Raw genomic sequence first — 27,410 nt, forward strand, 5'->3', positions numbered from 1 at the left:
GATTGGTTATATTATTGGTAAAGCTTCTGATCACCAGTGTGCTATTAGTAGTTAAAATTTTGAGGAGTCAAGTTATACACAGATTTTCAACTCTGGGCTATCCATGCCCCTAATTCTCACCTTGTTGAAGGCTCAACTGTAGTTCATCCAAAAGGTAGATACAGTTTTATGTTAAATGCTTGGGATTTTTTTTTTAAACTCCTTTAGGAAATTCACCATTTTAATCTCTAGGAAAATAAGGAAAATATCCATCCAGGTGACACAAGAGAGTGGGATGTAGAAATGGTTTTCTTCTTTATAGCTAATAATTTTGATACTGATAGTAATAATAGCTAACATTTATTTCCTGCTTACTGTCAGGCACTTAATTGTTATAATTCTGATTTTAATTTTACAGACAGAAGAATTGAGGTGAGAGAGATTAAGTTACTAGCTCAAGGTCACAGCAAGTGAATGGTGTTGGAGAATTTTCCTTAGTGAGAATTGGTTAAATAAATTTTGGGGGTTTCCTTTTGTTGTCTTTGAAATGTTTATTCACTATTTAAAAATAACACTCAGTTTTAAAGTTCATTTGTCATGTTTTACTCATGTTAAAGGTAGCCTTTGACAACTCTTAAACTTTGTCTTAAATTTGGATGGTTCAGTTAGAACTGGTAAACTCAGGGTCATGTTTAATAATATGATCTTTCTAGATCTTACTGGTGTCAGTGTATATCATTCTTAAGAATATTATTTATATTTCAACATCCATTGGTGTATGCTGTTATATTAGGAACAGCCAAAGTCCATAGTTGTAGAAATTTTCAAAACATCTTTAGAAAAGGACTTAGTGTGCTGAGAGTGTTTATAAATGAGGGAGAATCTTGGAAATTTTTAGCATATATTTTCTTTTTTTTCCCCTCTGATATTAGCATGCGTTTTCATTGATAATGCATACATTTAAAAAAAAAATTATTCCCCCCCAGAGGTAATTCATAGATTTCATAAAATACCTGTCACAGTGGATTAGTAACTGGCAAAACACTGTCTTTTCTGTGACTCATCTTTTTTTTTTTTTTTTTTTTTTTTTTGAGATGAACTCTCGCTCTGTCGCCCAGGCTGGAGTGCAGTGGCGTGATCTCGGCTCACTGCAACCTCCGTCTGCTAGGTTCAAGCGATTCTCCTGCCTCAGCCTCCTGAGTAGCTGGGATTACAGGCGCACGCCACCATGCTTGGCTAATTTTTTGTATTTTTATTAGAGGCGGGGTTTCGCCATGTTGGTCAGGCTGGTGTTGAACTCCTGACCTCGTGATCCGCCTGCCTTGGTGTCCCAAAGTGCTGGGGTTACAAGCGTGAGCCACCGCACCCAGCCTTTCTGTGACTAATCTGTTTAAATTTGCTTACTTTAATTATTTTTAGATTTGATAGAATTGAGAGAGTGAGAATTCTTTCTCAAGAGGTATTATGTTCACGTTTCTCATAGCTTGTGTTTTATTTTTGGTCCAGAAAAGATGAAGATTTCAGAGAGATGACAATTTTTTAGGATTTATTACACTATATAGATTCAAATTGCCAAAATTTACATTTTCTTTCTTTTTTTTGCTGTGAATGATCAAATAAACAGATTTTTTTTTTTTTTTTTGGTAAGGCAGAGTCTTGCTCTGTCACCCAAGGTGGAGTGCAGTGGTGTAATCTTGGCTCGCTGCAACCTCTGCCTCCCAGGTTCAAGTGATTCTCGTGCTTCAGCCTCCTGAGTTTGCCACCATGCCTGGCTAATTTTTTGTATTTTTAGGAGAGACAGGGTTTTGCCATGTTGGCCAGGCTCATCTCAAACTCCTGGCCTCAAGTGATCTGTCCCTGTTGGCCTCCCAAAGTGCTGGGATTACAGGCGCCAGCCCCAATTTTTTTTTTTAACTGAGAATAACAAAATTACTCGCTAAACTTTCAGTGTGTGATCTTTGATCAGTGAAGAACTTACCTAAACATTCTTTTTTTTTCTGGAGATGGAGTCACGCTCTGTCGCCCAGGCTGGAGTGCAGTAGTGCGATCTCAGCTAACTGCAACCTCTGCCTCCTGGGTTGAAGCAGTTCTCCTCCCTCAGCCTCCCGAATAGCTGGGATTACAGGCGCGTGCCACCACGGCCAGCTAATTTTTGTATATTTAGTAGAAATGGGGCCTCACCATGTTGGTCAGGATGGTCTCGATCTCTTGATTCCGTGATCCGCTCGCCTCGGCCTCCGAAAGTGCTGGAATTAACAGGCGTGAGCCACCACACCTGGCCAACATTTTAAAATTTATTTATATTTATATTTATTTTTATACTTTATTTTTTTGAGATGGGGTCTTGCTCTGGCACCCAGGCCGAAGTGCAGTGGCATGATGATAGCTCACTGCAGCCTCAAACTTCTGGGCTCTAGCATTCCTCCTGCCCCAGCCACCTGAGTAGCTGAGACTTTCAGGAATGTGCCACTACACTTAGCTAATTTTTTTTTCTTCATTTTTTCAGAGATAGGGTCTTGCTTTGTTGTTGCCCAGACTAATCTCAAACAACATTTTTTAGTAATTAAACAGTGTTATGTCTGCTATCTTAATCTAAATGCTGGAAAACCTGCTAAGTCAGTTTTGATAGTTAGATGGTCAGAAATCAACTCTGCTAGTATAAAATTCTAACCTCTTCCCTTTGTGTGAGAAGGTTGAATAAAATTGTGTCTGTTATGTGTCAGACATTAAGTTTTGGGGCTAAAACGTTGGGTAAGAAATGGTCTCTGCTCTTAAAAAACTTAATATTTGGGGAAAAGTTTGTATTCTTTATTCAGTATGTTTTATCTGACCATAACTAATGTAGATTTTGTGAAGCCTTTGATTATTTTAATTTAGGACTTAGATTTTTTTTAAATAGTGAAGCAATATACTTTCATTTTTTTACTAAAAGGAAGTACATATTTAGTCATGTGGAACTTAAAAAAAGTACTGCTACTGTTTCCCTTGAGCTCTTTGGTGGATATTTATTATCAATAGATAATATATTTATTTACATTAAAGGAGTGACTTTAGGAGCCAGCTGCCACTTAAATGGAACTGTTTATAGTGTAAATGGGAAACTATAAGTGTATTTGAGGCAAATCTAATGTTGAAACTTAACTTCAGTACAAGAGTGTTGAAAATTTGGTTTGACTAACAGCTGTTGCATGTTTCTGAAGTTGACAGTCTCAACTCAAAGTAGAATGTTTGGAAAATTAAATGCTAATTGAGACCCTAATTTGCAAAATGATGTAAACTGTTAAAATATTAAACTAATGACGAAATGATCCACCTGCCTCAGCCTCCCAAGGTGCTGGGATTACAGGCGTGAGCCACCGTGACCAGCCAACTTTTAAAGTACATTAGTCTAAGACTTAGGATCTAGATTGTTACTGATATGCTCAATACACATGCCTGAAGGCAAAATACTCCTAGTATGACTGGGAAGCTTCTTCATATTGATCTTAGTGGCTGTAGTTTTGGGGACAATAACAGGCATTGGTGAAATAAATACTAATTGGGGTAGATATTCAAGAATGATGCAAAGATGGAACTAGATGAGAGTAAATATGTCTTCACAAATTGCTTGTTTAGAAATGGATCAACCAAAGTCAATCTATTTTGTCTACCCCTGTTTAAAAAAAAACCAGCTAAAATTTTTCTTTCTTTTCTGCGGTAGTTAAATCTGTATATATTCTCTGTTTGCCTGTATGTTTAAGTTTGGGATAATTTTATCTCTTCCCCCGTGAATGAAATGCTGGGATGATCTCATTGCAGGTTTTTTATTCAGAAAGTGTTTTTTGGTAATAGCTTACAATAATTGGACTCCTCATGGGACAGGTGCCTTTCTTGGCATTCAAAGGTGTTAATTTTACATTATCACAATTTTGATACAGTAGGAATTATTTTGAGTATAAACATCTTGTTTGTTAACTTTCCCCATTTTATTTTGAAATTTTTTTATTACATGATAGAATGAAGTAGTAAGCATATTTAGAATTTTTAGTCCTGTAGTTTGTTTTTAAAAGATGCTATACTAAAAGTTTATCTGATTTAGATGGGCCAGAAAATGTGATAGTTTGTCCCTGGATGTCAAAACTATGTTGTTTAAGATTATTGCCTTTGAATCTAATATTGCCTCAAATAAGAATGTGCTTGTAACTTTACAACTGGAACACTCTTAATTGGGTTTAATAACTTAAGAAAATTACCAGGTGCTGTGGCTCACGCCTGTAATCCCAGCACTTTGGGAGGCTGAGGTGGGCAGATCATGAGGTCAGGAGTTTGAGACCAGCCTGGCTAACATAGTGAAATCCCGTGCTAAAAAATACAAAAATTAGCCGGACATGGTGGCGCTTGCCTGTAGTCCCAGCTGCTAGGGAGGCTGAGGCAGGAGAATCGCTTGAACCTGGGAGGTGGAGGTTGTGGTGAGCTGAGATCGCACCACTGCACTCCAGCCTGGGCAACAGAGAGACTCTGTCTCAAAAACAAAACAAGAAAATTATGGTGGGAGGTATGTTGGAAATATATACCTTTAAGGTTCTTACGTCTTGAATATTGGGGATAATGATGAATTCTTCATAATGATTTCCCCCTTTTGTATTCATATGATTGCAGTACATTTGTATAAAATCTCAACTGGTCTGTATGGGCTCTGTTTGTTTTTATGATGTTTGTTCATGTTTTAAACAACTTGCTGAAATGATCTTGTCTCTGAGTTGGTTTCAGCTAAATGATTCGGTCTTTTCCCCTGTGTTTGATCCTTCAGGTTTGGACATATTTGACTCTTTTCCCCCCAGGTTGAATTGACCAAAGCAATGGTGATGGAGAAGCCTAGTCCCCTGCTGGTCGGGCGGGAATTTGTGAGACAGTATTACACACTGCTGAACCAGGCCCCAGACATGCTGCATAGGTAAGACATTTTTCTCCTGCATCATCTAATGTTGTCTTTTAGTATGTGGTACTTATCTTTGAGATTCTCCCACTCATCATCTTATGCTTTGTAGGGTTGTTGCGTAATACTTATTTACATATAAATATCCCCCAATTTTTTATTTGAGACAGAGTCTCGCCCTGTTGTCCAGACTGGAGTGCAGTGGTGCGATCTGGACTGACTGCAACGTCCACCTCCCCAGTTTAAGTGATTCTTCTGCCCCAGCTTCCTGAGTAGCTGGGACCGCAGGCGCTCACAACCATGCCCGGCTAATTTTTGTATTTTTTTTTTTTTTTAGTAGAGATGGGGTTTCACCGTGTTGGCCAGGCTGGTCTCAAACTCCTAACCTCAGGTGATTGATCCGCCTTGGCCTCCCAAAGCCCTGGGATTACAGGCGTGAGCCACTGCGCCTAGCCCCAAAAAATAATTTTTGAAAGTTAAACTAAGTTATCCAAACTTGTACATTATTGGAAAATAACAATTGAAATGTAAAGGTATAGTCATGCATTATTTACTAAGAATGTATTAAAGATTGCTGGAGCTGAGGTGTATGTAAAAAATAAGAATGTATTGAAGACAATCCCTGACTGTTCCTGTAATACCATACTTTTGTGTTGATGCGCTTTAAAAAATTAGTGTCTTCAGTAGAAATGATGCATGCTTATTGAAAATTAGAACACAGATAAATTATGAAAGTAGTAAAACCACAGAAACAATTTTTCTATATATATAGAAACATGTTTTAATATACTGTCTTAACTTTCTTACTTGATAATCTGGAGTCATCTTTCAGGGTAATACTTGTATCCCATTAATTTTAGTGGCTACACAGCTTTTTATAGAGATGTAGTGTACTTTAATCTCCTAATGATGGATCTATAGATTGCTTCTATTATTTTCTCTTACAATGTCGCTTTATACAAAACTGTCTATTTATGTGGACTTGTTAGAATAATTTCATAGAAGTTTCAGAATGTGTATTTGCTGGACCAGAACTATTTTTTCCCGTACACCTTGACCAGCTTGCATATTGGATACCACATGATTATCAGGTATAAAATAAAATTTATGAATGTTTTCAATACTGGTTCTGACATTGCTCTGACAATGGAATATATCTCGTGTGTGTGTGTGTGTGTGTGTGTGTGTGTGTGTGTGCGTGCATGTGTGTGTGTGTGTGAGAGAGAGAGAGAGAGTTAAGTCTCAGCTGTCTCCCGGGCTGGAGTGCAGTGGCAAGGTCACAGCTCACTGCAGCCTTGAACTCTTGGGCTCAGACGATCCTCCCACCTCAGCCTCCTGAGTAGCTGGGACTGAGGTGCAATCCACCATGCCCAGCTAATTTTTTGTAGAGACAGTTTTACCATGTTGCCCAGGCTGATCTCAAACTCCTGGGTTCAAGCAATTCGCCTGCTTCAGCCTTCCAAAATACTGGGATTACAGGTGTAATTGGTTTTTTTTTTAAGGCTTTAAAATTTCCAGAACATTTTTTCTCATTTCCTCCTGATCATTACAAAAATTTTTACTGAAAGGTAGGGCATTGTAAGAGAGTTAACTTCATTTTGCAGATACACTCAGAGGGGTTAAAAATTTGCAGGTACATATGCACATGACTATTAAGTGATAAAACAAGTCTCAAAGCTGTTTTTACCCTTTCTTTCTTTCTTTCTTTTTTTTTTGAGACAGTCTTACTCTGTTGCCCAGGCTGGAGTGCAGTGGTGAGATCATAGCTTACTGCAGCCTTGACCTCCAGGGCTCAAGTGATCCTCCTGCCTCAGCTTCCTACATAGCTAGGACTACAGGCATGCACTACCATGCCCAGCTAAGTTTATATGTGTGTGTGTATGTGTGTGTGTGTGTGTATATATTATTTATTTATTTATTTATTTTTAGTAGGTGGAGTCTCGCTCTGTCACCCAGCCTGGAATGCAGTGGTGAGAGCTCACTGCAGCCTCTTCCTCCCAGGTTCCGGTGATCCTCCTGCCTCAGCCTTCTGAGTAGCTGGGACTATGGGTGTGCACCACCACCATGCCTGGCTCTTTTTTTTTCTGGAGACAGAGTTTTGCTCTTGTTGACCAGGCTGGAGTGCAGTGGCGCTATCTCGGCTCACCACAACCTCTGTCTCCCAGGTTCAAGTGGTTCTCCTGCCTTAGTCTCCCGAGTAGCTGGGATTACAGGCATGCGCCACCACGCCTGGCTAATTTTGTGTTTTTGGTGGAGACGGTTTCCCTGTGTTGGTCAGGCTGGTCTCGAACTTCCGACTTCAGGTGATCCGCCCACCTTGGCCTCCCCAAGTGTTGGGATTACAGGTGTGAGCCACCGTGCCCAGCCTTTTTTTGTATTTTTATATTTGGTTAATTTCTTTCTACCCCATAGAATAAAACTGACATAAAACATAACAAAAAGAAAAAAGCATAGGCCAGGCATGGTGGCTTATGCCTGTAATTCTAGCACTTTGAGAGGCTGAGGTGGGCGGATCACTTGAGGTCAGGAGTTCAAGACCAGCCTGGCCAATATGGCAAAGCCTTCTCGCTATACTAAAAGTACAAAAAAAGGCGGAGGTTGCAGTGAGCTAAGATTATGCCATGGCACTCCAGCCTGAGTGACAGCACAATACTCTGTCTTAAAAAAAAAAAAGTGTATTTATCTGGAAGACAAATGTCAAATCTTAATAGTGGTTATCCCTGGATTAGAGCATTTTGGTGTGTTGCTTTCCTGGTGGAATATTATTTTAATGAAAATGGATCAAAGGAGGACATAGATGGGTGAAAACCATGAGGAATTGACTTTGACATTCTTAATTGCATCAGCAGAAATGGTTAAAAAGTACTTCTAAAACCACTTGCATGAGCTAGGTGTTTAAGGGGAACTGCTCACGCTTATTCTCAGATACATTAATAAAAGGACACTTGAAGTCTATGAAGAAGATAGCTGTTCCAGCCTTACCACACATTTTCTTCCTGAGTGAAAATAGGAACTTATGTATTGGTGGCCATCTTGACATGAAACTACAAGATCCTTCCCAACAGTATCATCCTACACTGAAACCTGGAACCAAATCCATTCCCATTCAGCAAATGTTGATCAAGTGGCATGTAGGGGATAGCGAGATGATTGCATACAAAGATGAAAAAGAAAACGTTTCTGCCAGGGCCAGGCGCGGTGACTCACACCTATAATTCCAGCACTTTGGGAGGCCAAGGCAGGCAGAATTGCTTGAGTTTGAGTTTGAGACCAGCCTGGGCAACATAGTTGACCTTATCTCTACTTAAAATAATCAGCCAGGCATGGTGGCATGTGACTGTAGTTCCAGCTACTTTGGGAAGCTGAGGTGCCATTGCACTCCAGCCTGGTCAGCAAGAGCAAAAAAAAAAAAAAATGTGCACATCAAAGATCATAGCCCCGGCACATCGAAGCTGCAATGAGCTATGATTGCATCACTGCACTCCAGCCTGGGTGACAGAATGAGACCCCGTTGCAAAAAAAAAAAAAAGTTTGCCAGTATCAGACGTGAAAAATAAACTTAAGATACTTGAAGATGACAAGTAAATCATCTTCCCATTTTACAGATTTTATGGAAAGAACTCTTCTTATGTCCATGGGGGATTGGATTCAAATGGAAAGCCAGCAGATGCAGTCTACGGACAGAAAGTAAGCATTTCAAGCCTTATTTAGGCTGTTAAGCAGGTAGAAAATAACTCATAAAATTGAAGTGGATCATACTTAATAGATTTGCTGATAAAGATCCAGTTTCTCAACTTTTTAGTAAAAGTTGATGTGTTTTATTACTGTTTGATTAATATATTTGTTGAAATACTTATGTGATGTCAGATTTGTTAATTTTGTATGATATATTCTAAAGCTTTTGTGTGTTGGAAGATAATTGGCTTTAGCATGGGGATCATCTTTTCTAAACTTTGAAAAGTGTGTTAATTCAGGACAGTTATTTAAAAAACTCAAGCGCTGTCACTGGGAATAGAGTATACAAAGAAACATCAAAATTCAGTCTGCATATCCTGTAATTTAAATATGCACATTCTCTTGTGTTGTGTTGGAAGTTTTTTTTTAGTTGGAGGTTATTTAAATTTTAAGGCATTCACAGTTGATTATTATTATTATTATTATTATTTTTTTAAGGAAATCCACAGGAAAGTGATGTCACAAAACTTCACCAACTGCCACACCAAGATTCGCCATGTTGATGCTCATGCCACGCTAAATGATGGTGTGGTAGTCCAGGTGATGGGGCTTCTCTCTAACAACAACCAGGCTTTGAGGAGATTCATGCAAACGTTTGTCCTTGCTCCTGAGGTATGTGTAGGAATGATTATTTTGTAGTGATCCAATACATGAAAAAAGAAACAATGAACTGTTGTGCATATCTTTAAAAACACTTGAAATTTCAGACTTACAGAAAACTTGGAATAATAGTACAGTAACTCCTATATACTCCTTACCTAGAGCAGCTGTCACCACTTGCCCACATGTGTATAATTCTTTCTCTAAAATAGTTTAGTGGGCATTTCCTAAGAATAATTCTCTTCCATTCTGTAGTACAGTTATCAAATTCAGGAAATGTTGATGCAATATAATCTATAATCCATTTTTAAAATTTGGAAATTATCTCAATAATGTCTTAACAGTAATTTTTTTTCCTTGTCCAACATGGAATCTATAATTACACATTGCATTTAGCTATCATGTCTCTAGTGTCTTCTAATCTGCACTTGTTCCTTAATCTTTTGTTTTTTTTTATTGCATTGACATTTTTGAAGAGCACACTTTTTTTGTAGGATGCTTTATGGGTGTCATTCAGTGCTTCACATTAGGCATATTATGTCATTTAGTTGTGATATGAATTTTGATTAGTTAGGTTTTGCCACTGTAAAGTTAAATATCTTTTCTCTCTCTCTCTTTTTTTGAGACGGAGTCTCGCTCTATTGTCCAGGCTGGAGTGCAGTGGCTCCATCTCTGCCCACTGCAACCTCCGCCTCCTGGTTTCAGGCCGTTCTCCTGACTCAGCCTCCTGAGTAGCTGGGACTATAGGCGTGTGCTACCACACTCGGCTGATTTTAGTATTTTTAGTAGTGATGGGGTTTCACCATATTCGTCAGGCTGGTCTCTAACTCCTGACCTCAAGTGATCTGCCTGCCTCAGCCTCCGAAAGTGAGATTACAGGTGTGAGCCACCATGCCCAGCCTTATTTTTTCTCTTTTTGATTTGTAAATGAAGGATGGGAGATTCTCTATCTTTTTATCTTTCTTGAACACTTATGGCATAATATCTTCCAGGTTCATCTTGCACTGTTCCTGGCCCAGTCCCTATTCTTGAATCAGCTGTTCCTTCAAGGAGGCCTGGTTCTTTTTAGTTATACTCATGAAAGGACGACAAGTTTATGTTGAATGATTGCATTTGTGTTTTCTTCCGGATTGGTCTAGACTGAACAAGGTTAGGAATCCTGTCTGCTTAAGCATGTATATAGAAATGGCATAGTAAGAAATTGTTGATTAAATCATTGTTTTCTCTAGCATTAATCTTAAGTTTTCTTTTTAGGATAGCAAACCTGAAACGCCTAAAATCTTTTAACCTTTGAATATGAGATAACTTTTTGTCTGTGCAAAATTACATGAAGCCATTATAGTCATAATTTTTAGAGGAAGGCTTAGATTAAAATGTAAAGATGTGGTAGACTTCTAAATATGCAAAGAATCACATGGAGTATGATTGTCAATTATAGGTTTAATTACAGTTTTTTTCTTTTAAAGGAAGTATCTAACTTCTTAGTATAATACACTATTATATAAACTGTCTCATTTAATACAGAGAGTATTGAGGTATATGTTGATATCTTTCTTTTTTGTTTTTTGAGGTAAGAGTCTCCCTGTGTTACCCAGGCTGGAGTGCAGTGGTAGGATCATGACTTACTGCAGCCTTGACTGCCTGGGCTGAAATGATAATCCCACCTGAGCCTCCTAAATAGCTGGGACCGCAAGTGCAGGCCACCATTCCTGGCTGATTTTTGTTTCTGCTTTTGTAGAGACTCACTCTACAAAAAACTCACTGTTGCCCAGGCTAGTCTCAAACTCCTGGGCTTAAGCAGTTCTCCTACCTCAGCTCTCCAAAGTGTTGGGATTTCAGGAGTGAGCCACTGTGCCTAGCTGGTACCTCTCTTTTTACAGAGGAGTAACAGCCTTAGAAACTGAATAACTCATAAATTATATAATTGGATCTGCACTCAGGTGTGTCTTATACCTACTGCGAGCAATCTTTTTCAGGCTGCACTACCCTTGAGTGTTTATATCAATATTTTTGGAGACACACTTGGGGAATTTTAAATATCTGCTGAAGTTAGGAATATGATTGCCTTTTTTTTTTTGAGACAAGGTCTTACTCTGTCGCCCAGGCTGGAGTGCAGAGGTGCAGTCTGGGCTTACTGCACCCTCCACCTCCCGGGTTCAAGCGATCCTCCCGCCTCATCCTCCCTAGCAGCTGGGACTACAGGTGTGGGCCATTATGCCTGTCTCATTTTTGTATTTTTAGTAGAGATGGGGTTTCACCATATTGGCCAGGCTGGTCTTGAACTCCTGACCTTAGGTGATCTGCCCGCCTCGGCCTCCCAAAGTGCTGGGATTGCAGGCATGAGCCACTGTGCCCATCCGGGATATGATTGCCTTATAATGTTTTGAGGTGTGGGCTGTGGCATTTACATACTTAGAGCTTTGTCAGTTTTTGGATATTTATCTTGTGGTGAGGTAAAGTGTTCTGAGCAAACAAAATGTATGTGAGTGTAGTCTTTTTACCGGCTATTGTAGAGTGGGCATTTTCAGTCTTGGCACTGTTGACATTTTGGATCAACTAATTCTTTGTTGTGGGAGCCTGTCCTGTGCATTGTAGGAATTTAGCAGCATCCCTAACCTTATAAGTTGTCAGTAGCATTCCATGTAGTGAATACTGAAATGTCAGCAGGGCATGCTGGCTCATACCCATAATTCAGAACTTTGGGATGCTGAGGCGGGAGGACCACTTGAGCCCAGGAATTAAAGACCAATCCGGGCAATATAACAAGATCCCGTCTCTACTCAAAAAAAAAAAAAAAAAGAAAAGAAAAGAGAAATTAGCCTTGCATGGTGGCGCGCCCCTGTAGTCCTAGCTACTTAGGACGCTGAGGCAGGAGGATTGCTTGAGCCTGGGATGTCAAGGCTGCAGTGAGCTGTGGTGGCCCACTGCATTCCCACCTGGCTGACAGCAAGACCCTGTCTCAGAACCCCACAACAACAAAAACTGAAATGTCTCCAGACATTGCCAGATGTCTCATGGAGGCAGACTTGTCCCAGTCACCAATGGTGTAGAGTGATTTGACTCTCTAAAAGTCTGTTGAATAAATTAAAACTTTCTGTTGGCATTGCAGGGGTCTGTTGCAAATAAATTCTATGTTCACAATGATATCTTCAGATACCAAGATGAGGTCTTTGGTGGGTTTGTCACTGAGCCTCAGGAGGGTAAGTAGTGAAATACTTTAAATTACTTGTCTAAATTTTTTTTAATGGCATCCGATTGCCCTTAAGAGACTATGGGTTTCTTTACTGTTTTCATTACACTCTGTTCTTCATTAATAACTAATTATGGTATATGAAGAGTCTGAGGTTTTACCCTACTTGAAGCTGCTAACAGGTTAGCTTATATCATGGATGTTAGTAGAAGACATAAGACTCTTAGGTCAGAAGGAGACAGGCTAACTCACAGCGACAGTAGTAGTATTTTTGCCACATTTACCAATAGGATGTCATGGAGAAGGCTAGGTGATACTTCTACTGCAGTGGGTTGTGTTAAAGGCATGGGACACTGAGTTTAGGGAACCCAGATCTATTACAACAGGCAGTAAACATGACTACTCTTTGTGCTGGAGGGAGATACTCTTCCAAAGCTGTTTGCTATATAAATGTTCTTGAAAGACAGTCTAGAAGAAAGGGTAGGCATGGAAGATGTGTAGATACAGAGACTTATGGAAAATTTTCTCCAAAATAGTAGAATTGAGTGTTGTTTATACGGCTGAGAGTATATTTATTTTGTAATACAGTTTTACAGATAAGCAATCATTTGCCTAGTAAAGTGGTAGAGCCTGCATTAGATAACTGCCTAATGTAATTTGGCTAATGTCACGTAGCCAGTAAGGTGACAGAGCCTGCATTAGGCTCCATGCTCCTAAAAACCAAGACACTACAGTAGCCTTAAAGTCTATCCTTAAGGCTGGGCGCGGTGGCTCACGCCTGTAATCCCAGCACTTTGGGAGGCCGAGGCGGGCAGATCACGAGGTCAGGAGATCGAGGCCATGCTGGCTAACACGGTGAAACCCCATCTCTACTAAAAATACAAAAAATTAGCCAGGCGTGGTGGCAGGCGCCTGTAGTCCTAGCTATTTGGGAGACTGAGGCAGGAGAATGGCGTGAACCCAGGAGGTGGGGCTTTCAATGAGCCGAGATCGCGCCACTGCACTCTCTAGCCTGGGCGACAGAGTGAGACTCCGTCTCAAAAAACAAAAAACAAAAAAAGTCTGTTCTTAAAAGCCTTAGTTCTGTCCTTAAAGTCAGTGCCATGATTTTACCAAATTGTCCTACTTTGTTTATTTATATGTTTTTCTTCACTGTTGTTTTGTGAACATTGCGAAAGTGAATGTATATGTGAATTCAGTAAGTACAAATTACTTTAAATATCTTTTTCTCACTTAGAGTCTGAAGAAGAAGTAGAGGAACCTGAAGAAAGACAGCAAACACCTGAGGTGGTACCTGATGATTCTGGAACTTTCTATGATCAGGCAGTTGTCAGGTAAGAAGATTTTGTTCACATGTCCGGGGCTGCATAAGAACTTGCATTGTCTAGTCTTTCCCTTTGTTGGAGGGCATTTACATATTCTGAGAATTACCTCAAAATAATAATTTCTCAGAAGAATGGTTTTGTTTCTGGTAATTTTGACTAAACAAAAATATGTAACTTGTTTGTTAATAGTAAATTGTACTATGAAGGCAATCTACTATTGCTTAGTTTAAATAGTATCAGTTTCTTTTTGGTTTAGTTTTTTCTTGGTGTTAAGTGAAAACTTGCATATTGTTTATCAAGAGTTGAATGTATTGAGGTATTAAATGCTTTGAGGGAATATGAAGTGGACAGAGACCTATTTAATTAGAGATCGGGCATAAATTGATATAAATACCAATATGTGAGTTAAGTAGCAATAAAGAATTTCATTACCTTAGTAAGTGCATCATTATACCTTTGGGTTTTTTCCCCCTTGTGATTGGAACAGAAATGTGTTTGATAGCAATAGAAATCCATATTTACTTGTTACCATGTTATACTGAATGTTAATATTCAGTGCCTGAAGGGTGTTTTCAAGTGTTTCTTAAGGTGTGATGAACTAATCAGGTTACTCACTTGGGTTGCTGGTTGAAAATGAAGATTCATGGTCCCACTGCAAACCTACCGAATTAGACTTTCAGGAGGCAAAACATCTGCAGTTTTGTTTGTTTTTGTTCTATTGAGACAGAGTCTCGCTCTGTTACCCAGGCTGGAGTGCAGTGGCGTGATCTTGGCTGACTGCAACCTCCGCTTCCTGGATTCAAGCAATCCCCCTGCCTCAGCCTCCTGAGTAGCTGGGACTACAGGCGCACGCCACCATGCCCGGCTAAGTTTTGTGTTTTTGTAGAGATGGGGTTTCGCCATATTGGCCAGGCTGGTCTGGAACTCCTAACCTCAGGTGATCTGCCCACCTTGGCCTCGCAAAGTGCTGGGATTACAGGTGTGTGCCCAGCCCCCTCTGCAGTTTTAACAGCATTCCTGGTTGATTTGTGTGGAATTTTAAGAATTGTATTCTGAATCATAACTAATATATTTTCTCCCCCAAATTCCTTATGTGCTTGAAAGAGTTTTTTGTGTGTTTGTGTTAAAAGCCACATATCATAAAATTTGCCATCTTAACCTTTTTTCATCTTAACCATTTTTAAGTGTAAAGTACAGTAGTGTTAACTGTATAGATGTGATTCTATGACAGATCTCTAGGACTTTTCACCTTACAAATTTTATTGAAGATAACTTTATATACCTTATAAACAGACTATACCCATTGAACGGCAACTTTCTTTTCCCCCCTCCCCCAGCCTATTTTGAGAGTTTTTCTGATGTTGTATGCTAAACGAATTGTAATAGTTGTGGGATTCCAGCCATAAAGTGGTTTGGTTCATTTTGATGTCCTGATTCATTTGCTTATCAGAATTTGCCAAACAAATGGATTCCAGTTAAGTTATTGAGTGGCATTTTTAAAATTACTTTTTAAAAACTCAGATATACAATTCTTAGATTTTTGTTTTGGATAGAAGGAGCTAACTCTATGTTCTGGTTTCTGATTAATAAATGATGGAGGAATTTTTTGTGAAATAAATGGTGGCAGAATGATATTTCTCAAATTTTCCTGTCAAAGTAATGACGTGGAAGAACATTTAGAGGAGCCTGTTGCTGAACCAGAGCCTGATCCTGAACCAGAACCAGAACAAGAACCTGTATCTGAAATCCAAGAGGAAAAGCCTGAGCCAGTATTAGAAGAAACTGCCCCTGAGGATGCTCAGAAGAGTTCTTCTCCAGCACCTGCAGACATAGCTCAGACAGTACAGGAAGACTTGAGGGTATGAAATGTGTCTTCATTTTTATTCTATTCCTAGTTATTTTTTTAAAAAAAGTTTCTGTTCTTTTGTATTGCTGTTTGGTTGACTTGTAGATATATTTTGATATTGGTGGTTCATTTCAGGGAAATTTCTTAGATATTGAGCCATACCTTTGATAAGAGAGAGGTAAGATGTGTATTAGTTTATTTCATCAAAAGAAACCACTCCCTTCCCCTAGGTAACTTGAATGCCTGTCAGACCAGAAATTTTAGGTGCCACTGTAGCACCCTATCAGTGATTCCTTTTCTATTTAATATTTAATCTTTTACACTATAAATTATTACATACTTGTTACTACAAGTGCATAACATCTTTTCAAGAAAAATAACATGGCAGAATATACTTTTTTCTATGAAATTTTATTGAAGATAACTTTATAGTGGAAGTAGAACTGAACTGCTGAAGTAAAACTTCTTTTCTAGTTGGCATACCTGATTTCAGAAGTTTTGAGTTTGTCCTCCTGAGTCTCGTCAGGGTGATTGTTAACTGAACTAACATTGAAACCTTTGCATTTGGTGCTCTGGGAAGGAATATAATTTTTAGTGCTGTGTTTATAGGCTCAGGGTTATGTCATTTGTTTGTTCAATAATTCAAATTCCTGCTGTGTGTTAGGCATTGTTCAAAGTGTAGGTATTATATTGGCAAAACAGATAGGGGTTCTTGTTCTCTGGCAGCTAATAGGTGAGTAGGAAAGAGCAATGTTGAAATGACTTTAGCTTGCAAGTGGAAAAAATTAGCTGGGCATGGTGGTGCCTATGTGTGGTCCCAGCTGCTTGGGAGGCTGAGGTAGGAGGATGGCTTAGCCTGGGAAGTCAAGGCTGCAGTGAGCTATGATTATGCCACTGCATTCCAGCCTGGGTAATAGAGTAAGACCTTGTCACAAGAACAAAACCATAAGAAGCAAGTGGAAAAGTAGGTTGGCTGGACCAGCTGACCACTAACCCTAGTGAGAGAGAATGATGGCTTGAATTAGAGTTGTGGCAGTGGAAATGGAAAAGAAATAATTAGGTAGAATAACAGGTTTTGGCGATTTTTAAATGTGCGAGAAAGGTGTTTATGATGATTCTACAATTGATGTAATTGAGTTGATGTTTGTACGGTGGATTGGATGGAATCACAGTAGGAAGAGCTGAGCTGATTTTGGAGGAGAGGGAATTTTGTTTGATTCACAGATTTGAATGAAAGTAGCTTTTGTTGGGCCAGGCGTTGTGGCTTACGCATTTAATCCCAGCACTTTGGGAGGCTGAGGCCAGGAGGATTGCTTGAGTTTAGGAGTTCAAGACCAGCCTGGTCAATATAGTGAGACTTCATCTCTACTAAAAAGAAAAAATAGCTGGACATGGTGGCACATGCCTGTAGTTTCAGCTGCTTGGGAAACAGGTGGGAGGATCACTTGAGCACAGGAGATGTAGGCTGCAGTGAGCTGTGTGCATGCCACTGCATTCCAGCCTGGGCAACAGAGCAAGATTCTGTCTCAAAAAAAAAAGTGAGTAGTTTCTTGAACCTAAGCCTCTCAGATTTGCTTGGTAGTTGATCATCAGTCCCAAGGAATTTCAGTACTAAATTTTGAATAGCTGAAAGAGAAGAATCTTAATATATATATAAACTCCATCCTGCCTATGAGAATGTGTTACCATTTGTTCTGTACAGGAAATCAAGAGTTAGTAGCTTTTATATTGTTTTGATACCTGGTATAATTATGTAATGTTGGTATTGCTCCCTTAGACATTTTCTTGGGCATCTGTGACCAGTAAGAATCTTCCACCCAGTGGAGCTGTTCCAGTTACTGGGATACCACCTCATGTTGTTAAAGTACCAGCTTCACAGGTAAGGTCCTAATAAAACTTGTACATTAGGCAAATTTACTTCTATTGTGGTAATTTGATTCAACAGAGGTTTAGAGAATGTGAAAACTGGTCAGGTGCAGTGTGGCTCATGCCTGTAATCCCAGCACTTTAGGAGGCTGAAGCCAGCTGATCACTGGAGCCTAGGAGTTTGAAACCAGTCTGGGCAACATAGTGAGACCCTGTCTCTACAAAAAATAAGAAATTAGCTGGGCCTTGTGGCATGCATCTGTAGTCCTAGCTACTTAGGAAGCTGAGGTGGGAGGATTGCTTGAGTCCCAGAGGTTGAGGCTGCAGTGAGTCATGATTGTGCCACTGCACTGCATCATGGGCGACATAGTGAGACTCTGGCTCAAAAAAAAAAACCAACCCAAATCAATGTAGAAACAGAACTGACATATAGGACGGAAGAGAAGGGTATAAGATGGTTTTTAATGATTTTTCTTGTGCGGGAATTGTCCATTTTGTAGTTTAAAACTTGTTAGCTAAGAAACTTCATTAAGAAAAAGGATAAGCCTGCTTTGTTTTAACACAAAAGTTAACTTAAAATTTTTCAGCCCCGTCCAGAGTCTAAGCCTGAATCTCAGATTCCACCACAGAGACCTCAACGGGATCAAAGAGTGCGAGAACAACGAATAAATATTCCTCCCCAAAGGGGACCCAGACCAAGTAAGAGCTCAGAAGGGCGATTTCTCGTTTGGGGGATTTTGAGGTGAGAGCTTATTTTGGGAGGGCAGTTGATATTTATATACTTTAAAATAAAAATATTGTAGGGTTGATGGAATTACCTGTTTTTAGTGTAGAGGGAAAACTATTGAATGTGAGCAGTCACTGAAAGATGTCTTCTTTCTCTTGTCTTTCATTGATGTTTTTGTCTCCTTTTAAGTCCGTGAGGCTGGTGAGCAAGGTGACATTGAACCCCGAAGAATGGTGAGACACCCTGACAGTCACCAACTCTTCATTGGCAACCTGCCTCATGAAGTGGACAAATCAGAGCTTAAAGATTTCTTTCAAAGTAGGTTATTGAGTTTTAAACACTAAATTCATCTAGTGTCTCTCTAGCACTGTCCAGTAGCAATAGAAAATGAGCCACATATGTAATTATAAATTTTCTAGTAGTCATGGTTAAAAAAAAAAAGGTAAAAAGAAACTGGATAATTTTAATAACATTTAACTTAAGGCATTGTCATTTCAACATGTAAGAATATTGTGAGAGATATTTTACACTTTTTCATAATAAATCTTTGAAATCCAAATGTGCCTCCCATAATTTTACACTTATGAGAGGCACATCTCAATTCAGACTAGCTATATTTATAATTCAAGTGCTCAGTAGTCACATGCATCTAATGGCTACTGTATTGGACTGTGTACATGTAATGTTTAAAGACAATGGTCTAAGTAGTTATCTGAGAATGTGTTTCACTTGCAGGTTATGGAAACGTGGTGGAGTTGCGCATTAACAGTGGTGGGAAATTACCCAATTTTGGTTTTGTTGTGTTTGATGATTCTGAGCCTGTTCAGAAAGTCCTTAGCAACAGGGTAAGCAGCTTTTTGTCTTGATTTTTTTTTTTTTTTTTTTTCCAAAAAGGGTTTTGGTTCTTTAGAATATATCTTTACAGCTGGGTCTTTATGTAAAGTGCAGTTTATTCCAACATGTTCAGGTAATTTATTCATTATTTGCAACCATTATTAAAAGACTTGCCTGGGGGTTTAGGAAAACAAAACTTATGTTTAAGTAACTTAGTTTTTGAAAACATGAATTATGAGAATGAGAAAATGAGTAGTTATCAGTACACTGAGATTTACGTAACTACCTTTCCTTGGTGGTGGCTTTTGGTGTACAGGAGATGAAATACAAACCTACTTTTAACTATTAACTAAGATAAGAGCCAGTTTGCCCAGGGCAGTTTTGGTATACTGCTGTTTTTAGAGAATAACTATTAAGAGCTTCTCCTTTAAGTTAATAAATTGGATTTGGAAGATAAATTATATAGTCAACCTACTTGGAACCATCCTTACTAACAGTACTCTTACTCTGTACGTTCTAATAATAGAAGAATTTGTAGAATGGAAATCTTACTGTGGGATCCCCAAAGAAAGCTTCCCTTCCTCTAGCAAAAAACTACTTTTTGTAGTAGTAGAGAAGAACAAGGGTATAAATAATATTAATTTACTAAGCTATACTTTTTTATTGAGGTGAAATTTACATAACAAAATTAACCATTTAAAAATGTACAACTTAATTGCATTTAGAACACATTATTGTGCAACCATTACCTTTAATTCCAAAAGTTTTTTACTAAAAGCCATAAGCTCTTTACTCACTAAGCAGTCATTCCTTGTACCTGTCTCCCCAACCCCTGGCAGCCACTAATCTGCTTTCTGTCCCTATGAATTAAAATTGTGTACTTGAAACCATATAATAAAAATATTGCAGATCAGTGATATTCTCCAGAATGTTAATGGGCATACTGCAAAGTTTTTTATTTTTTTATTTTTTATTTTTGAGACAGTGTCTCACTCTGCCACCCAGGCTGGAGTGCAATGGTGTGATCTTGGCTCACTGCAACCTCCACATCCCGGGTTCAAGCAGTTCTCCTGCCTCAACTTCCTGAGTAGCTGGGATTACAGGCACCCGCCACCATGCCTAGCTGATTTTTTTGTATTTTTAGTAGACATGGGGCTTCCCCAAGTTAACCAGGCTGATCTCGAACTCCTGACCTCAGGTGATCCGCTGACCTCGGCCTCCCAAAGTGCTGGGATTATAGGTGCGAGCCAATGCACCTGGCCATACTGCGTAGTTTAATGTTGTGGTTATAACATTATGTCAACCTGAGTATGCAGATATACATTATCTTTCAAATTATTTGACCATTTATTTTTGTGAAGCATCTCCTGCAAAATACTGTTTGAGAAATGAGAGAACAGTGGTTTATCTCACCAAAGCCACTGAAGAACCCAGAAATGTCCAGTAGGCTTTGTAGATAAATCCGTCATTCAGCATGTATTAGGCCTAGTGGCCACCCTTCATTTCATGGTATTGATAGAAGTCTACTATGCTCCCTTCACTAATTTTTTGTGTGAGCAGAAATAGCTTATGTAAGACTGATTGCCCTGGTGTATGACATACTGTAGTGTAGCTTACCGTTTCAAAGCTTATTTTTCCCTGGAGGCCTTGGTTTGTATTCTCCTTTCATCACTCATTAGTGTTGTGACCCATGGGACAAGTTACTTAACCTCCCCAGCCCTTAGTTTGCTAGTCCTTAAAGTAGGTATCTACCATCAGAGGGTTGTTGTAAAGGTTAAGTGAGCTAATGAATTTGAATAGAGCTGGGCGCAGTGGCTCACGCCTGTAATCCCAGCACTTTGGGAGGCTGAGGCGGGCGGATCACGAGGTCAGGAGATTGAGACCATCCTGGCTAACATGGTGAAACCCCGTCTCTACTAAAAATACAAAAAATTAGCTGGGTGTGGTGGCGGACGCCTGTAGTCCCAGCTACTCGGGAGACTGAGGCAGGAGAATGGCGTGAATCTGGGAGGCGGAGCTTGCAGTGAGCCAAGATCGCGCTACTGCACTCCAGCCTGGGCAACAAAGGGAGACTCCATCTCAAAAAATAAATAAATAAATAAATTTGAATAGAACACTTCCGTGACACATAGTAAGTACTCTTAGATACTCATTTTTAAGAAATTAGAAAATTACATTGCTGGTGAAGAGCATAAATTGAATATATTGAAATGTTTCGTAGCCCGTTAACTACTTTGGCTCTGTTAGGAGGAAACGAAGGCCAAGACTATCCAAAATTCTCAGGAGGTGTTAAAGAGCAAATTAAAGTTTATGTCAAATTAATGAAGTTTTTATTTTAAATGTATATGTACTTTGCATAAATATGTACAGTACCATCTTTTCACACTGGTTATGATGAGGTTTTATTCTAAGCCTCCAAATCTATGGAGAAGGTGGCAATTTTTTTTATTTTTTATTTTTTATTGGGACGGAGTCTCACTCTGTCGCCCAGGCTGGAGTGCAGTGGCACGATCTTGGCTCACCGCAACTTCCGCCACCCGGGTTCAAGTTGCACTCCAGTCTGGGTGACGAGTGAAACTCTGTCTCATTAAAAGAACAAACAAAACACTGAACTGTGAGAACTTAGCTGATTTATAATCTGCTGGTTCTTTTATTTTTCTGAGTCGGAGTCTCGCTCTTTTTCCCAGACTGGAGTACAATGGCGTGATCTTGGCTCACTGCAACCTCCGCCTCCTGGGTTCAAGCAATTCTCCTGCCTCAGCCTCCTTGAATAGCTGGAACTACAGGCGTGTGTCACCATGTCTGGCTAATTTTTGTGTTTTTTTAGTAGAGACGGGGTTTCACCATGTTGGTCAGGCTGGTCTTGAACTCCTGACCTCGTAATCCACCTGTCTCGGCCTCCCAAAGTGCTGGGATTACAGGCATGAGTCACCATGCCCAGCCTCTGCTGGTTCATTATTACAGCTTTCTTTATCTTTGATAGTGATAGCCAGCTCATCAGTACTCTAAGTCTGGTCACCTTGATTCTTACAGCCCATCATGTTCAGAGGTGAGGTCCGTCTGAATGTCGAAGAGAAGAAGACTCGAGCTGCCAGGGAAGGCGACCGACGAGATAATCGCCTTCGGGGACCTGGAGGCCCTCGAGGTGGGCTGGGTGGTGGAATGAGAGGCCCTCCCCGTGGAGGCATGGTGCAGAAACCAGGATTTGGAGTGGGAAGGGGGCTTGCGCCACGGCAGTGAATCTTCATGGATCTTCATGCAGCCATACAAACCCTGGTTCCAACAGAATGGTGAATTTTCGACAGCCTTTGGTATCTTGGAGTATGACCCCAGTCTGTTATAAACTGCTTAAGTTTGTATAATTTTACTTTTTTTGTGTGTTAATGGTGTGTGCTCCCTCTCCCTCTCTTCCCTTTCCTGACCTTTAGTCTTTCACTTCCAATTTTGTGGAATGATATTTTAGGAATAACGGACTTTTAAAGAAGCAAAAAAAAGACTGAATTTCCTTGCTTACTTTGCATATACAGACTGGATTTTTTTTTTTTTTTACAGCCATTTCCCCAAAGGAATGTCTTGCGTATTACTGACATTTGGTATGTTTCATTCATTGGAATATTTCTTATTTTCTACGTGTTTGAAAAGCCTGTAAGAAATACAGGATTTGATAATATTTTGAAGGCAGGAAAAACCCAAATTGTTTCTTCTTTGAGAGTCATAACTACCTTCTGGTGTGGAGAAATTGCCATTGGAAAATTTGACAATTTTGATTCTCACTGGTATGTTTAAAAACTGAATAAAAGGAATAGAATTTTTTTTTGATAAAGGATCACAAAACAATTCTAAAACCTACTGTTTTTACATTGAAATTTAAATTGTGATAATAGGTTTTAAATGTCTAGAATGCAACTGATAGGCTTTTCTTGAACTGTTAGTTTTTTTGAAGTAGTTTTTTCATGTTTAATTTGTATTTGTAAAAAAACAAAAAGCAAAAAAATTCCCAAAACCCAGATAACAACCAGAGCAAAACTGTTGTGCCTTCTATTTATCTTTGATTTCAGTCTTGGCAATTGTTTAAAAAAAAAAATCTAGATTTGTTTTATTAGGTTCAGAGTATGTGGGGAATTACAGAATCCCTCTTTCATCACTTTGTGTATGTCTTTTGTTAACATATTTGTTATGCCTTATTCTAAAATTGAGTCTCAAACTGGAATGCCTTTGAAGACAGATGCTTCTATAGAGGTTCTTTGACCTAAATAGTTCAGCATTTGTATTTTTATTCTGGTATCTAATCAGATTCCTAATCATAGCCCGTAAGAAGGAATGTTACTTTAATATTGGACTTTGCTCATGTGCTCGTGTCCGCATTTTTTTTTTTCTTAAAATCATAGCCATATGGTAAATTTTCTATTTTGTTATGGTTCTCTTTTATTGATGGGCATGCAGTGGGTGTTACTTGGAAATGGCCAATTTTTATTAAAATATTTCTGGAAGAAAATTTAATCTGGCAATATAGACTAATACTCGTTTCACATATGTGTTATTTGTTGAGTGCTGTGTGTGAGATGGGTGAAGGTTTTGTTCACACGTGTGAAACAAACTTCTGTGTGATTGTCATTACTAATTGAAGGGCAACCAGGTTGTAAAATTCAGCGTATTTATTTTCTTAACAGTATTCATCTTTAGGACTGTCGTTTGAGGATAGCATAGGAATATTTGGTTTGCATTACTGAGAAACTCTAGGTTTGCTGTGATGGTTAAGACCACAGTGAAGTTGGTATTACCAGTTTGGTTCCAGTTCCTCAAATATTTGAAAATTGGCAGCATCTCCTTTACATAAACTTAATGTAACTGAATCACATGGCTTTTTTGTAGGGTTAAAGTAACTTTGGTAACCACTTTTGGCCCATATCACTGATAATAGGAAGAAATACAACTTATACTTTTGTAGCTTATATTAAGCATGTGGTGGGTGGAAAAAAAAGTTTAGTCTGAGTCACTTTGGAAAAAAAGATTACTTTGTGGTAACTTCAAGGTCATAAATTATGGATAGCCTAGAAATTATCCTTCATGAGTGAATACTAAATTATACATTTCAAAACAGAAGTTCTTCCTACTTGGAGACTTAAGGGCATTAACTAGATGCAGCAGTCCTCAGCTTGGTGTTATCACATACTAGAGGACATTTGGAAATGTGTGAAATTTGGAAGGGTTGTTGGAGAGACATGCATCTGGCATTTATTGGGTGGGGTCTAAGGATACCAAATGTTGTGTAAAAATGAAGCAACCCCATTGAGAACACTGATAGTCCCTATTCCTGTGGGTGGGTGGAGCTGTGGGATTAGGAAAACTGGAATGAAGACTCATTCTTTTGAAACTCAGCCTCAGATAAATAACAAACTAGGAAATGGAAATCTGTTTCAAGAATTGCAGTAACATCTACTCTAAGGAATTAGTAATTTCACTTTTTATTATTTGTACCAAATGTATGTGTGTGTTGTGTATGTTGGTGTAAATGTGGAGAGGTGGTAGCAATACATACTGATGCTGCTTGTAATTTGTTGCAGGGAATTACTGCACAATCTCAGAAAATAGAAAGCTTCCCCAGTGCTTTCTGTCGTCAGAGTTGGGATGATTGTGAGGTTTTGAATGATAGTATTGGACCTAAGAAATAGGATTAGCATCATGATCAGAACTGTTGAGAATCCTTGTACAATTATGTACATTATTGCATGTAGAGTAAACCTGAGAGCTTAGAGATGTATACGTTTCCACTGCTGGAAAATCATTATAAGTTAGGGCAACATTTTCTATAGGTGGCAGCAGTAGGAGCTCATCACATTGAACATTTTCAGATTTTAAAATGAAAATTTTCATCCGTAGGAATGGCCCAATATATAGTTATTAGCTACTGAGCTTAGAACTCTTGACCCATGAGATTTTTTTTATTTTATTTTTATTTTTATAGAGGCAAGGTCTTGCTATGTTGTCAGGCTGGTCTCAAGCTCCTGGCCTCATCAGTTCTCCTGCCTTCCAAGTAGCCAGAACTACAGGTGTGCACCATTGCACCTGGCCTCATGAGTATTTTAGTTAGATAAGATTTGTTTGGTTCAGTGGGTCTTAGTTTTTTAAGACCTGTTAATTTGTAATTAGACATCTTGGGCCTTAAACTGTATTTTTGTTTTAGTGGTGAGGTTGGGTTTTACTTTGTGTATTCCAGCGTTCTCAACTTTGTCAGATATTGCTAGGGACCAGTGAGATCAATAATCCAAAAATAATAATTTGACTTTGGTTGAGTATGTCATTACCACAGTGTTAGTTGAATTGCACTTTAGGTTAGAAAAGTTAATTTTCACATCTGTGCTGCGGGTTAGGTGATATTGTCCTCAGCACAATAGATGAGGAAGAAACTGAATCAGAACAGTTAAATGACAGGCTTCCAAGTCATCCATGTAGCAAGGAGCACATTTGCCTCCCAAACTGATGCTTTTTCTCTAGAACCATAATGCCCGCCTAATTACATTTCAGTAGCATAGACCGCAATGAACTTCCTACTGTAGGGAGACTTGAGTCTGGAATACATTCAGAACAAGGTTAACATTACAGTTCTTAATTTCCTTTAGGGCAAACAAGATAATTAAACTTGGATTTTGTGAGTCTTTTTTTGATTTGCAGATTATATATGGTAACACAATAATGGTGGTTTGTTTTTAAGTTTTTTCTCATCAGGTTTGATAATTTAATGCAAACTTCAAATCTGGATGTGAATAATAATATTTTTATTATAGTATAATCCAGGTGAGTTTATAGAATTTGTGTTTTGTGCTTATAAACTGTCACCTTCTGATACTTTTCTTCATCCCTCTATTTGAAAAACCCTTGTAGAATTTAACGATTTAATGGAAAATGTTGCACTTTATAGAAAGCCATTTTAGAACTTACAGGTAACCTTTTTGAAGAGCTTAGATTTGTAGACCACTGTTTATGCTGAGTGACATTTCTTTTAAATGGTTGCATTTGTCAAATCTATAAAGATGTTTTTTATATTGCAGTTTTCTTTTTGTGCTACTTAAAGGAATCTTTGCAGTGCTGCATATAGATGAGATAATTGTTGACCTTTTTAGTTCAGCAGTTTTTAAACTTGAAGTAACATCAGCATTTATTTGAATATCAGGTTTTAGCTAACTGCCTAATGTACCAAAAAAAAAATTAGCAATGTCTTATGTGGGATGAGGGGTTAAGTTAAAGTTGCTGATCAAGTAATGGCCATGTGGCACAAGATGATAACTAAGAATTTCTGATTCTAAGGTAGTAATGCCTTTTGGGATTTATATTTGTTTAATGTTGAGATTCTGGGGACCATAGGTGGGCCTGTCAACTCTTAACAGACTATAGTAAAGGAGAGATGGTGGCACATGTGAGATAAAACTTGTTTATATTTACATTCTTATTAGTGGATAGATATCACTTCAGTACAACACTGAAATTAAACTGCCTTGTTCATGCTTTCATGTCTCAAATCAAGGCCTAAATGAGTAAAAAGATGATTACAGATTACCTAAAACCCTTAACCAGTTTTGTTTTTTGATTATGCATATGTGTTGGCTTGCAATTAGGTTTTTAGTTTCTGTTTATGTGACTTGTTTGAAAACATTGGATTCGTCTTCTCTCCACAGTTTCTACTTGAACCTAGTAGCTTATTTTAATTCCCTGTAAGAGGAAAATAATATAGGGAATCTGTTCAACTATTTCTTTAATAAATCATGTGACTTGGCCAATTACAGAAATTCCTAAGTGTAGTATTTTGAAATGTGGCCAGTGTCCCAGATTTGTAAGGTACAGTGTGCATACAGTGTGTCTTAGGATTTTTTTGTAAGTAAATTAAGGATGTTTACCAGAAATTATTGATTTACTGAACCAAGTATTTATTTTCAGAAGCCCACTTTTGGGGAAGGTTGCCTATATTTTTGATAGTAATTAGATGGAAGATTAAATCCTGTTTAACCTGGATAGAAACAGTTTTAACTATTGCTGATGTTAAAATCACTTTGGGGTGGGGTGGGGTGGCTCATGCCTGTAATCCCAGTGCTTTGGGAGGCTGAGGCCAGAGGATTGCTCGAGGCCAGGAATTTGAGACCAGCTTGGGCAACATAGCAAGACCCTGTCTCTACAGATAATTGAAAAGTGAGCCAGATGTGGTGGCGCATTCCTATAGTCTCCGTCTCTCAGGAGGCTGAGGCAGGAGATTGCTTGAGCCCAGGAGTTGGAGGCTGCAATGAGTTATGATCATACCACTGCACTCTAACCTGGGTGACAGAGTGAGACCCTGTCTCTAAAAAACAAAAAATTAGAAAACAACAAAAACCACTTCGGTTACTCACTGTCCTCATGCTTTG

The 27,410-nt window shown here is 38.8% G+C and overlaps 1 protein-coding gene across 9 annotated transcripts in view; it reads left to right on the forward strand.

Moving 5' to 3' along the window:
- The window catches only part of G3BP1 (G3BP stress granule assembly factor 1), a 34,297-nt gene extending 10,785 nt beyond the window's left edge, over positions 1-23,512 (forward strand). For 6 of the 9 annotated variants that reach the window (XM_063810846.1, XM_063810848.1, XM_054684725.2 and 3 more), the window contains 11 exons: positions 4,800-4,912; positions 8,500-8,581; positions 9,068-9,241; positions 12,339-12,429; positions 13,657-13,753; positions 15,402-15,603; positions 17,368-17,469; positions 18,044-18,155; positions 18,373-18,501; positions 18,919-19,028; positions 22,051-23,512. In XM_063810846.1, the coding sequence (XP_063666916.1) occupies positions 4,818-4,912; positions 8,500-8,581; positions 9,068-9,241; positions 12,339-12,429; positions 13,657-13,753; positions 15,402-15,603; positions 17,368-17,469; positions 18,044-18,155; positions 18,373-18,501; positions 18,919-19,028; positions 22,051-22,257 (1,401 nt within the window). In that variant the 5' untranslated portion in view covers positions 4,800-4,817 and the 3' untranslated portion in view covers positions 22,258-23,512. Of the gene's footprint in view, positions 1-4,768; positions 4,913-8,499; positions 8,582-9,067; positions 9,242-12,338; positions 12,430-13,656; positions 13,754-15,401; positions 15,604-17,367; positions 17,470-18,043; positions 18,156-18,372; positions 18,502-18,918; positions 19,029-22,050 lie in introns of all 9 variants that reach the window. The other 3 variants (XM_001169085.5, XM_009450001.4, XM_009450003.5) reach the window with 1 other exon arrangement.
- Positions 23,513-27,410: the final 3,898 nt, after the last annotated feature.

Source organism: Pan troglodytes, chromosome 4 (assembly GCF_028858775.2).
Source record: "Pan troglodytes isolate AG18354 chromosome 4, NHGRI_mPanTro3-v2.0_pri, whole genome shotgun sequence".
NCBI classification, from domain to species: Eukaryota; Metazoa; Chordata; class Mammalia; order Primates; family Hominidae; genus Pan; species Pan troglodytes.